This window comes from Hippoglossus hippoglossus, chromosome 7, assembly GCF_009819705.1.
Source record: "Hippoglossus hippoglossus isolate fHipHip1 chromosome 7, fHipHip1.pri, whole genome shotgun sequence".
In the NCBI taxonomy this organism is placed as follows: domain Eukaryota; kingdom Metazoa; phylum Chordata; class Actinopteri; order Pleuronectiformes; family Pleuronectidae; genus Hippoglossus; species Hippoglossus hippoglossus.
The window spans coordinates 23602859-23616435 of record NC_047157.1 but is presented as its reverse complement, the minus strand read 5'-3'; the positions used below and the strand labels follow the sequence as shown (position 1 = coordinate 23616435).

The window sequence follows — 13577 nt, the reverse complement described above, 5'->3', positions numbered from 1 at the left end:
CTTTATCGTTGTTTCTTGTATGTTTGCAGCCATTTTGTGTCTCTTGAGTCATTTTGCATGTAATAATGGTTATGTTGTGTCTCTTTGTGGTTATTTTGTGTCTCTTTATGGCCATGCTGTAGCTAGTTATCGGTTTTGTGGTTGGTTTTTGTCCCTTTGTGTGTCTTTATAGAGCCATTTTGTGTCTCTTTATGGTCACGTTGTACCTCCTTTGTTTCTTCATTTCCTATTTTGTGTGTCTTTGTGCTCATCTTGTGTCTCTTTGTGGTCATGATGTAACTTAGTGTATCATTGTTTGTTTGGGGTTTATATTAAGAAAGGACTTTCTTTGTGTTCTTTTTTCATTTTTTTTTTTTTACTCCATGACTTTCAGACGAGAACTATAAACAGGTCATTTCACATAGCGACTCTTTCAGTGCAGGCCTGACCTCTCAAGCCTCTGGGTCTGTGCCTTTTGGCCCATTTATTAATTCATCCATTAGGTCTGGTTTGACCAGTTTCATATGGTTCTTAGTTAACTACATATTGCCATTTAACGTTGCTCCTGTAATATCACTGAGTCACTGTTGACTTTATGACTTACCTCTACCTCTGTTATTATCACATGAACCTTTACCTTTACCTCATAATTGCCACCGTTCAAGTGCACAAATATTATCAGCAAAAGTTTGAGCAAAGCTAATAAGTACATTTACCGAAGGAGTAGATTTTACAATGTGATTATTTCCAAAGAAAAGGAAATGTGTCAAAGGCTGGATAACCAAGCAGGCAGGGAAGGCGACTGACCTCCAGGGGGCTCAAAAGTCCCAGGCTTAAATGTGCTTATTCATTTTCTCTTGACCTGGTTTTGTTTAAGTACTTAATGTGAGAATCTAGTCCCATTTAAGACCTTTACTATTTAGATAATATTAGATATCATTAAATATTATGATTTTGCCCTAGGTTACCTTAGATAGGAATCCAGCCTTGTGTGTATCCGGTCTATGGAGTGACCCTAATATGTCAACAGCAGTTAGCAATTAATCCAAACCAAAAAGAAAAAAACGATGACAGCTAAAATTACCAGTAAAGCCCCAAATTCGAATACGTCACAAAATAAAGTGTAACAGAGTGAATGTTTCCGGGAATGGCACCAGATGTTTTTAAGATGTTTTGAAGATTTCCGGAACAGAAAAGTGTTTTTGGCCAGACACCAGTGAAACAGTTTATGGAGAGATACCCACGTACTAAACATTTACATTGACTCTGTTGTTGTAATGTTGCTGATGTAGATACTTGGAGCTCAGACCTCACATAAAATCCAGATCCCTCAGCTCTGATCACAAAGTGTACGACGTTGTAAATGACCAGAACCCACTGCATTTATTGTGATTTATTCACTCATCATGACACACAGTAAAACAAGTATAAACAATATAAACTGTGTAAACAAAGTCCAAACAGTCTTTGTATTAAGCTAAACAGGCTCAGGCAAAAGCAGGCTTTCACTTATAGCTTGTACTCTTTACACATTTTTAATCTTGTATCTGCATTCTTCCTTTTAATCCCGGTTTTGACTTTAGTGAATTTCCAAATGCCTCTCAAATCATGTTCATCAGAAAGTGTGTTTGGTTCTGCTCTGAACAATATTTGCATAATCTTATTATATACTAAATCATTAAATTTGAGAGCAATGGAATTTATAATCATAGTAGCCATCAATAGCAATATAACAAAAGTCTAATATATTGATGTAATGCTTATGCATTGTGTACGCACAGTAAGGAGGTATAACCCAGAACTGATCTTCATTGCATTTGTAAAATGTTTAGTTGTATATCAAGTGTTTGACGTTCTCTTCTCAATAAGAAGAGTTTAAAACCAGAACCTTCACTCAGGAGCAATAATCAGTCTTTAAACTAACTAATTTGACATTTATCTGATAATTATATACTATTAATATCGACTGATATGAACATTTTTAACTTTATCTTTTTTGTCCATATCACCCAGCCCTTGTAGACAGCCTCATTAATGATATGTAAGGTAGTTCGACAATTGAATGTATAGTTATTCTCAAGGTCGACACACACAACAAGTTATGCAGGGAAGTATAAGTCAGGCAAGGCCTTAGTATTTAGTAAATACCTAGAATTATACAGGATTGCTATTGACTTTGAGATTTTCCATTTAATCTATTTAATGTTATTTTATGATCAATCACAACCCCTAAGATTTCTCAACATGAGACTCATTAGACCCCCTGAACATCTGTATATGATACCAAGACCAGTTTATTAAACCTGAGGGAATTCACTGTGTCTGTTTTTAGTTTTTTTTGTATTATTGTTTCTAAGAGCAAAGGTCATCACCAATATGAAAATCTGTTATTGAAAACACTGATCATGTTAGACGTAAACAAGGCTATATGCATATGACTAAAAAACACACCCTGACCCTTCTGCAGTATGGAGAGAATGCATCATCTTATACAACCTTAACCACAACAAAACACAACACTCCATAGAGAGACTGGTTCAAACTAGTCAGTGAATGTTGTGGGGAAACAGCTGTGCAGATGTGTCCAGGGGTACTTCCATCGCTGTCGTGAGGGTTATTACGCATGAACCTCAGAACATGGTAACAGGTTGACTCTGACTTGTTGTATTTTTCCATTATTGTCGAGTTGATGAGATTGGACCTGCAGGGGGCGTTACTGGAACGTTTTGTCAAAGACATGGTGGTTAAAAGTCTGTCAGAAGTTGTTTGAGTGAAGCTGCTGCTGCCTGCTGGTTTGTATATTTTCACTTTTTTGTTTTCATTGAGTCGTCCCCAGTTTCCTTTTCATGATAAAGGAGTGTAAGACACGGGGATGGTGAAGTCCATGCAGTGGATTTGGGGGGTGCTGAGAGTCACATTGAAGGCAGTGCAGCAGCCTTGTGATTTCTGTATTAATTTGAATGGCCAAAAAAGTTTTAGAACATTTTATATCACAACAGACCGGCAAACTTGGATTAGTGTTGTTAAAAAACACAAATACATTGTAATAAACCACTTTTAACACCACTTAAATCCTTTCAGTCCATCCTTAACATTATCTACATCACGTTTGTGCATCAAATACACAGAAAATACACCGAATCTTTTAAATTAATCCAATATTATAAAAGTAAATTCAATTTCAACTGTTTTGGTTTATTTTGCCTGGCAGCTGAACCCTTGTCCCATTGAGGGTGCTGCAGCCCCCCACTTCCAGTGTCCTTGCAAGATGTTGATGATAACTTTTATTATTCAGACTCCCGACAACACAGCATAGATTAAAATACATTAATTTTATTTTATTTATTTGTTTATTTTGAAAGGTACATATGCTCATTCATTGACATCAGAAGGGAGTGTAAATGAGCCAGAGTTAGCTCACAGGCTAATCTTCATCCGTTGTCCCTGGCCAGTTTTAAAATGGCCACCTAACTTTAAAATACCATGACACATACAAGCCACATTTAGACTAATATTCAAACGGGGTAACAATAAGTAAACACAACATATGAGACAACACACAGCAAGTAAAAACAAAGTCAAGTAGTGTAATGTGCACATAATTGATTATCAATAAGCCATTTCTTCAGCTGAGCAGTAAAAGAACGATAAGTATTTACTTCTCCTATCTGCATTGGCAACAGATTCCAAATTGTGACGGATTCGGAAAGTGTTTGACTCCTCTCACTGCGCCGTCTCGGTCTCCTCAGAATAATTCTCATTTCATCATTATAAGCAACTTTGAATTTGTTATGGCTTGTTTTTGAAAAGTTTTACCTCGGTTGGGCGTCTCCACATCCAGCTGCTGAAAACTTACAACCACCTGTAAGAAGAACCAGAAGTTTGAGTTAGTTATTTGAAAAGTGTTTCGATGGGTATAGTGTATATATAGAAATAGTTGGATGTAGAAAGTTTCCGGTGGCTCCTCGCTGCGCGTCACACACCTGCCCAGCTAAGCCCCGCCCCTCGCTCTTAATATAAACCCCACGAGACACGGAGACCTGTCAATTTCCTCCAGACCCGCGAGCACGAGCCCTTCACATCTGCTTCCCACTGAGTGTTGTGACTCCAGGGCGGGATTTGAACCCACCACCGACCGACACACTGAGCCCCCTCACCGCTGTCGCACATCTGGAGCTGACCTCAACCTCAGCCCTCCATGCTCCTGCAATCCGGCGGGTGTTAAGATCCATGGAAGTGGCCGGCTTCTACGAGCGGGCGGCTTTGCTATCCACAGTAGAGACGGAGCTATCGGACCCGTGAGCGGCGGCTCGTTACTGGAGGCTCGGCGACTCCATGTCCGGAGCTGGGCATCGAGGAGCGGGAGAGAGCGATAGGACTTCAGCGCCTACCTGACTCGGCTTTGCACTGCCCGCAGCTGGTGGCGCACACGCAGACGCACCGCAGCAGCCGCCGCAGCCGCAGCAGGGGGACGTTTTCTCAGATTTCTGGCGGAGACACAAGATCAGAGAGTTGCAGCTCAGAACTACAAGAGCTACTCGCTGCTCAGCGACCCCTGGAGGCGAGGTCAGTTGCGACAGCCTGCGGGACCCCAGGGAGCCCCTACTCGCTGGGGTACACGGAGCCTGCAGGAGACCCGTGTGGACAGCGTGCTGAGCCCGGAGCTGGGTCGCGTACCGAGCCGCCGCCGCCGCCGCTGCCGCCGCCGCTGCTGACGGAGACGACGCTAGAAGACGCTGAAGATGGAGAACGGCTCGTCTGGTTTTTGACATGAGGTTCCTTACCCTTACTACCAGTCCACCAGCGGCAGCACTGGGGAACATCTCCACCGCGTCCCTCGTACCCTGCTCCAGCCCGCCCGGCCACACCTGCCCGGAAGGTCGGAGCAGGTCCCCGTCGCACGGGGGCAAAATGTCCAGCGGCAAGCGAAGAAGCGCCCTGGACAAGGACAGTGAGGCAAGTTACCGGCAGAGGAGGAGAGGAACAACCGGGCCGTGGAGGAAGAGCAGGGACAAAGCCAAAATGCGCAACTTGAGACGCAGCACAAAGTCCTGGAACTCACCGCAGAGAACGACCGTTTACAGAAGCGCGTGGAGCAGCTGTCCAGAGAGCTGGCCACCCTGCGCAACCTGCTCTCTGCCACCGGACCAGTGTTAGAAACCTCCCCCCCCCCCCCCCCCCCCCCCCCCCCCCCCCCCCCCCCCCCCCCCCCCCCCCCCCCCCCCCCCCCCCCCCCCCCCCCCCCCCCCCCCCCCCCCCCCCCCCCAGCGCCCCGCAGACTGCACATGGAGCCCGGGGCTTCTTGTCTAATCACTGATGGACTTTAGAGCCGCAGCTGATCCGCTGAGTGAGCGTTGAAGACGGTTCGCGGCGCGGGTGAAGACGGCGGCCGACCACCAGTTTACAAGGACTCTTTGAATGGGACTGAGGAAGTGGGTGCATGGATTGCGCAATCATTCACGATTCTTCACATGTCACCTTAGCTTTATTCTCACATGTCGTTTATTTTTATTTTTTTGGTGTATTGCAGTATTTCTGTGCAGGTTTTACATACATGCGAGTGAATTGGTACTTTTTGTGTATTCACAGCAGTGGTGTCGAGGGAAGAGTTGTGCTGCAGTGAAATGATGCAACTCTTTGTAATAGTATTGGCAATGAATGAAATAAGTCTAATTATTTAATATTAAAAGGTGAAATGCTTTAATTGTACTTGATATTTTTATGGAATTAAACAGATTTATACTTTGTCTAAACAATTTCTCTTGTAATTTCTCTTTTTCTCTCCTTTTTTTGAAGTCGTGTGTGTGTGTAGGCTCAGACAGACGGATGTAAAGCTCGCCTTTTAATATTCACACGACTGTGTTATACCCTGCATGTCGATTCCAACATATTGCCAGATGGCAATAAGGCACATTTACGGACCGTTGAATTCAGCCAAATGTACCAAATTGGAAAGAGACACGTCACACTGAAGGAATTTGCAGATAAGAGTGAATCTTATAGATCCAGTCACCACCAATTAGCCCAATACACAGAATACACCAATATTATCATTTTTAACGATGCACCCCCATTTAAAATGCAGTGGTTTCTATCAGCACGTCTAGACAGCGACGGAGACATCCTCACTTATTACTGGTTGAGGATTTATACGTGAATTGGTGTTTTTCCATTGTCTTTATATGCAACAGAAATGTAGGATGATTTCTCACTTTCAAGACGCTCCAGACTGTTACTGGATAACTCTGCCACCGCCATTTTGGTTCCTCTGTTTACTTAATGGCTGGACACTGAAGTCCTCAGATCCTGAAATACATGCAACCAAATTTATGCTGAAACGATACTGCTGAGAGCAGCAAACAAAAGAGGAAAAAAAACTCGGCCACACTGCACGTAGCACAGAAATGTTGGTTTTATCTTTAGCTGGCTCTGTCAATAGTCTGCTGGGTCCACTGGCCCAGTGATGGGTTCAAGGTTGCATGGAAATTAATCAGCAACTAACCTCCTCACACCACTTCAGGTCACGCTTCAACAGCCGAGAGCTGAACGGCTGCGAGTCAGTGCAGGCGAGATACAGATAATCCTGAGCAAACCTCCTTTAACCCCCAAGAGAATAAACACTCAGCAGAAAATGTAGACATTAAAGATGGGAGTGACACAGTAGGTTACGCCAGACATAATGGATAAGTTGACAGTTGACGGAGGAGATAAAGAAAAGGAGCACAGTAGGATTTGTAGGTGATCCATGACGTTTCAGGGTGGGGGGGATGTTTTCCAGCTCTCACTTCAAAGAGCCGAGAAGAAGAGAGAGACCCACTCTGCTGGTTATGTTAAGAGACGACACTCGTTTTGGCACCAAAAGGTTCAACTATCTAAATGAAGCATAAAACCCGTGGTGTTGTTTTGATGTGCCGAGATGACATTTGGATATTTCAAACACACGCAGTGATGAACAGTTTAGTTTTAGCTGTTGTGCAATATCCTCCTTTTCCAACACATCACCACTTTAAGAATGTTACACCCAGTTCTGAATAAGACATTGTTATCCACCATGTACATGACAATGGCTCTAAGTAGCTGTGGTCTGGTTTCAGGCCAGTACAGTAAAAAAAAGTATAATTTTTAACAGATTTCAAGAAAAGTTGGGCATGTTTGTTGTGGTACAATCCCAGCAAACAGAGAAAGTAATGTTTTTAGCTATGTGCGAATAAGCCAACATCCATAGCTTCATTGTTGTGACTGTTTCCGCACACATGTAGCTCCTCGTGTTGGCTCGCATCCCTTCAAACATTCTACGCATTCTTTCTTCGATGACCCCACGTTTCCTATTTGAGCCCCATGCAGTCGTTCCCTGCTCCTGGCTCCTACTCTGACAGGACACGGGGGAAATTCCCACACAGGATGACCTCTTTTCTTGAAAGTTTAGTCCGGCCCCCTTTTCAACATATTACCGTCAATGGGCAGTGTCTGTCCGTAAACTCCTAATTGCATCACAGTCCCTCCAGAGGCCAACTGGCCTCCTAAAAACTCCTCTGATAAAGCAATACAAACACACACACACACACACACACCTGTCATGATCACTGTATACCAGCTGTTGTGAAATGGAAGATTTTTTTTATTGCCCTTGAGTCATGTTAATATGTTTTTTCATTTTTTATACTTATCAGTAGGCCTCATAGCAGATTGTGTTTCTCAAATCAATCAATCAGGTCGGATGCTGAAACCGCAGCCTGGTTTTATTTTACATTTTTTTGCATTTGATTTGGCTTTGATACAGTTTCTCTGACTTGTTAAGTTCAGCAGTGTCACAGCGGGCCGACAAGCTTGCTGCTGTTTTACGTCAACAACCTACAGATGTGTGTTGAGATTAAATTACACTTAAACTTGACTGGAGAGGCTTTTGTGGAATCTCTACACAAAAGGTAATTCAGGAACATGAATGATGTCTGTGTGCGCAAAATAAAAACATAAAAAACGAGTGAATATTACTTGGGAGGGTATCTCTGCAGATTTTTTGAGCTGATTGGTCAAAGGCCAATAAAAGAACATTTCCTTAGATATCTCCATAGATTACAGTGCTTGAGAGACGATTAAAACCTTGTTCCCCATCATATGCGCTTGTTTGTCACCGCTCAGTAAACTGAATGGTTTGGACTGTAGGTCAAACAAAACAAGACATTAGAACATTTTGCCCTGGTCAATTTTATTACTTTTTTCTGACAATTTATAGACAAAACGATGAATCCATAGAAAACAAATAGTTATTGATGATCAACTTTGTCATCACACCAGTCACAAAGCAGAACACAGCACATTACAACTGTAACAAAGACATTGTCATTTAATACACTAAAAGGTTGTGGCTATAAACTACTTTTAACATAGTTGATCAATCCATCAAATAAGGCTGCATTAAATATTCTTATTACAGACAAGTTCTATGAAAAGACAAACAATCGATGTGTTTGTCCATCTTTCAATACCTTTCTACTTCTTTGTGTGTGTGCGTGCACGCGACTTGAAAATAACCTGTTGCACAACATTTTGGAAAGAAGGTGTGTTTTGAGTAGTTTTTGAAAAACAATGGAGTCCTTGTGTACACAGACCTACTTTATAGTGGAATCAGTTCATTCCTGGTTTAAGTCTTAAAGTTAAATATAGAATATCAACAAAGCTATAATTTAGGTGATAATGTATTTCTGACAGACACCACCAGTGTGGTCTCATGCCAGAGACATGAAGTCTTTTATTCTGTATTCACCACAGGTAAGATGTGGAGTACCTCAAAGCTCTATTCTGGGTCCTGTTCAGTTTTCTGTGAATATATCCCTTTTGCATAGTTTGAGTTAGAATTGTTTTGCTGACTAGAAGTCACACTCTAAGCTGAATGCAGATAAAACCGGTGTTTTAAACTCACTGATACTCCAATTACTCTCTCAAATGTGTTTAGCGACTGATGTCAGAAAGGATTCAACTCCGAAATACATCTTCTGTTTAAATCCATCTTCTGTTTTTTGGTGCCGTCTATTTTAGGATCCTTCTTTGCTGGATTTTCAAGGTTGCTCATAAATTTTCTAATTTTGTTTCAACCCAAAGACTGACTTATAATCGGAGCTGAAGTGAATGATCATAGAAGCACAAATTGACACATCATGCAATGACTTTGCTTTGATTTTAGAGTAATTGTTTAGTAGTTCGAAACACACAGATAATAGGAATTTGCTTCGAAATTTAAAGAAAAAGTTGTGTGTCTTCATCTCTCTTATGATTCTCTAGTCGAGACAAAAGATGGTCAAGATGTCGGAGCCTCTAAACCTCAAGTATCTGACATCGCAAAGAGTCAAACCTGTGTCGTCTTTTAAGCTACAATTGAAACAGATATTAACAAATCTAGGTAAAGTAAGTAACTTAGTGATTTTGCTTGTTTGATTACACTTCCTCCTCTGTGAAAGGGAACATCGGATATCCGGACCATGGGGTGTAACGGGAAGCCAGGCCTGTCGACCTACGGTAAACCGACCAGAACATTATCTTTTTGAAGTGAACCAAGATTTCGACATCTTTGGGCACTTCTGCTATTTTTCTGTGGATGACTGTGTAAACGCAAAACTGACGAGCAGAAGTGACTTGCGGTCACTACAGCAAGTATCCCTGCCCAGATCTTGTGTAACACCAGGCCACCCTTGCAAAATGTATGTTGGTTTAATAATTAGGGCAACATCCGTGAGAAGATCTTTTGAGTACACTCGCAAGTGTTAAAACTTCACTTCCCGCTGTATTTTGTACAAGATTTAGGAATCTGACTGGAAAATTGTTCATTGTAGATGTAAAACAAGTTTTGGGCCAACTGGCATTCAATTGGGATTATGGTGGTTTAGTTGTAGGTCACGATAGATAGAAATAGGGATTTCATCAGCACTACAGAAAGAATTTCTATAAAACTGCAAAGAAAGCGTCTAAGGGTCGATCGATCAAACAGTCTAGTTATAGTTAGAGCTGATTTTTATTATTATTATTTTGTAATTCATTGTTTGTCCTTTTTTAAGTAATAAAGCCCAGAAATGCACCCGATTCAGTTTCAAAGATTCGTTGATTCTCTTTGTCTTTCGTGACAGTAAACTGAATATTTCCTTTGGTCATTTCTTAACATCACTTTAAACGTCGGACAAGTTTGCATGAACATTTTTACTATTTTCTGACATGATATTCTAAATGTATTGACAGAAGAAAGCAGGTGTAGACGATATTATTCATATTCTTTACTTAAAAGCAGCAGGACCACAATGCAAATACATCCCACAATGATAAAAACTAATCTTACATTCAACCATGTACTTATAAGAAAACTCAGCAGGATGTACTATAGTATAGTGTTGTATTTAATACAATGTATAATGGATGGATTACAAGGTACATTTCATTTTACAGTGAAATTTGGTCGAAGTTGAACAAAAAAATAAATATTTCATACTGGCTCCTCCACACACACACACACACACATTTTACTATGGCAGGACTTTACAATGGGGAAGACGTTTGACTGATCTTTCAAGTTGCTGAATTATCCATCAATATAGAAAGTTGAGCGTGTGGCACTGTTCCTCAAAGCTCGAATCTAAAACTTTCCTAGATTACCAGACACTCTGACACACTCGTCAATTAAGTTGACATCCTGTTTTATTTTGACATCCCACCCTTAGAAATGACCAATATTATGGAAGTGAAAATCTGTCATCTGCTGTACTGAACACGTTTAATGGATGTTGCGTCCAACTGTGCAAACGGTCCATGAATTACTGTAAACTGTATGTTTTTTTTTTTTAAGAAAGATGAATGATTTGTTGGAGAGAAATGGAGAAAAGATAATATTCAAGTCTATTGTTTTAATTTAAATTGAAAGCATCAGAGGCGTGATGCATGGTAACTGCTTTATATTGTAATAATAATTTAATTTCAAATTGATTGTCAGAATGATGCCATTTTTACTATATGATGATTAGTTAATCGAAATTATATGAAGATCAGAATTGGTTGCGAATGTTAATGTATTACTACAATATGACGTCATTTTATGACTTCATAGTCATGATGTCATTCTTACCATGTGATCATAAAGTCTTTGTCAATCTATATAATAAACTTTACTAAAATCCTTGTTCGGTACATACCCCAGTTTTGAGGTCATGGTTCGGTAGGTTTTCGGTACAGTGGAAACGAGGAACAGAAAACATTAAACTTATTTTTCTTTTTTTCTATTTAACTCTGGTTAACTGAACTAACTTTTGCTGTGTCTTTCTAACCTAAAAAAAGCTAATTTGACAAAAGTTAAAAAACAAAACAAACAAATATAATAACTGTACTTTTATTGCATTAAAAATATGTAGTTTCATGTTCATTTTTTTATTTAGGTTAGGGTTAGGGGCTAGGAAATGCATTATGTCAATAAGTGTCCTCACAAGTGTGTGTGTGTGTGTGTGTGTGTGTGTGTGTGTGTGTGTGTGTGTGTGTGTGTGTGTGTGTTGTGTGTGTGTGTGTGTGTGTGTGTGTGTGTGTGTGTGTGTGTGTGTGTGTGTGTGTGTGTGTGTGTGTGTGTGTGTGTGTGTGTGTGGTCGGTCGGTCGGTCGGTCGGTCATGAATCAACTTACCGGGTAACTTGGAGAGGATGTGTCAGAACCTTGTCCTCTCACTACTGGGGTCCCTCAAGGTTCCGTCCTGGGTCCCCTCCTCTTCTCTCTGTACACCAACTCTCTCGGCTCTGTCATTCACTCACATGGCTTTTCCTACCATAGCTATGCTGATGACACCCAAATAATCCTCTCTTTTCCCCAATCTGAAACACAGGTAGCGGCACGAATCTCTGCCTGTCTGACTGACATCTCTCAGTGGATGTACGCACACCACCAGAAAGTTAACCTTGACAAGACTGAACTACTTTTCCTTCCAGGGAAATGCTCTCCCACCCACGACCTGACTATTACCTATGACAACTGCTAGGAACCTGGGTGTGACTCTCGACAGTCAACTCTCCCTTACTGCCAACATGACTGCAACAACATGTTCCTGTAGATACATGCTGCACAACATCAGGAGAATATGTCCCCTTCTCACTCAGAAGGCGGCGCAGGTTCTGGTCCAGGCTCTGGTCATCTCATGCCTAGACTATTGTAACTCCCTCCTGGCAGCTCTACCTGCTAGTGCCATCCGACCTCTGCAGCTCATCCAGAGTGCAGCAGCTCGACTGGTCTTTAACCTAAATTCGCTCACACTACTCCGCTCCTCCGCTCCTTTCACTGGTTACCAGTGGCTGCCTGCATCCGTTTCAAAACACTAGTACTTGCGTACCGTGCTGCGAACGGATCGGGTCCAGTTTACATCCAGGATAAGGTCCAACCTTACACCCCAGCCCGTTCACTCCGCTTTGCATCTGCCAATCGGCTTGTTGCTCCCTCACTGCGAGGGACAACTAGTCACTCAACAAAATCACGACTGTTTTCTGTCCTGGCTCCTAAATGGTGGAACGAGCTCCCCAATGACATCAGGACAGCAGAAAGTCTACACATCTCCCGCCGCAAACCTAAAACACATCTCTTCCGACTATACCTTGATTTAAAAAAATAAAATAAAACAAAGAAAATGTTATAGCACTTAAATGCCACTTACTTATAGCACTTTGTAGTTTGGCTTTCTTGAAGAAAATTGTACTTTCTTGATTCTTGTTGTTCTGGGTTTGTACCCTTATGGTTGAATGCACTTCTTGTCAGTCGCTTTGGATAAAAGCGTCAGCTAAATCAAAATGTAATGTAATCAATACAATTTTATTTGTATAGCCCATATTCACAAATCACAATTTGTCTCATAGGGCTTTAACGAGGTGTGACATCCTCTGCCCTTAACCCTCAACAAGCGTAAGGAAAAACTACAAAAAAAAAAAACTTTTAACAGGGTAAAAAGAACGTAGAAACCTCAGAGAGCCACATGTGAGGATCCCTCTCCCAGGACAGACATAAGTGTAATAGATGCCACGTGTAATGGACATCAGAAAGATAAGGGTATTTGCAGCATTGATTAGAATAAACACTTTGTAGCATAACTGAAGGTCAATGAATTGATGGATTATTGTCAGTAATGGTCGAGTTTCCGAGGAGAAACATTGTATATCAAGCAGTCCTGCCGTAGTCCATGGTCAGCAGCCACCACGATCATGATCCACCATCAAGATCGGATGCCACTATAGTCCACAGTCATTGTCCACTGCCACCATCAGGATCCACCAGCAGCTGCCCCCTCAATCGTGGTCCACCAACACGATACAGGATCCGCCATTATTATCACGATCAGCCAGCACGATACAGAATCATGCATTTTTTTAACGGATGTCCTAAATGACTTCTTCATGACATCATTAATAATATGATATAATGATGGCAAATTTTTTTCTGATCAACATAATATTTAGATTATCTATATTAAATATCTTACAAAAAAATATAAAATACATATCTTTCGGGTCTGGACCAAGAGGCTGTCCTATACGGAACCAGACCTTTTTATTAGATTTTGACAGAACGTTTCTATTTTAACAACGCAACTTTTCC

General features: G+C 41.3%; 1 protein-coding gene across 1 annotated transcript; it reads left to right on the top strand.

Moving 5' to 3' along the window:
- Nucleotides 1-4053: 4053 nt before the first annotated feature.
- cebpb (CCAAT enhancer binding protein beta) lies at nt 4054-5735 on the top strand. The gene is given in 9 exon segments (XM_034589626.1): nt 4054-4231; nt 4234-4292; nt 4294-4320; nt 4322-4412; nt 4415-4483; nt 4486-4790; nt 4792-5008; nt 5011-5169; nt 5254-5735. Coding segments are annotated over 9 exon segments (1002 nt in total). The 5' UTR covers nt 4054-4209; the 3' UTR covers nt 5307-5735.
- Nucleotides 5736-13577: the final 7842 nt, after the last annotated feature.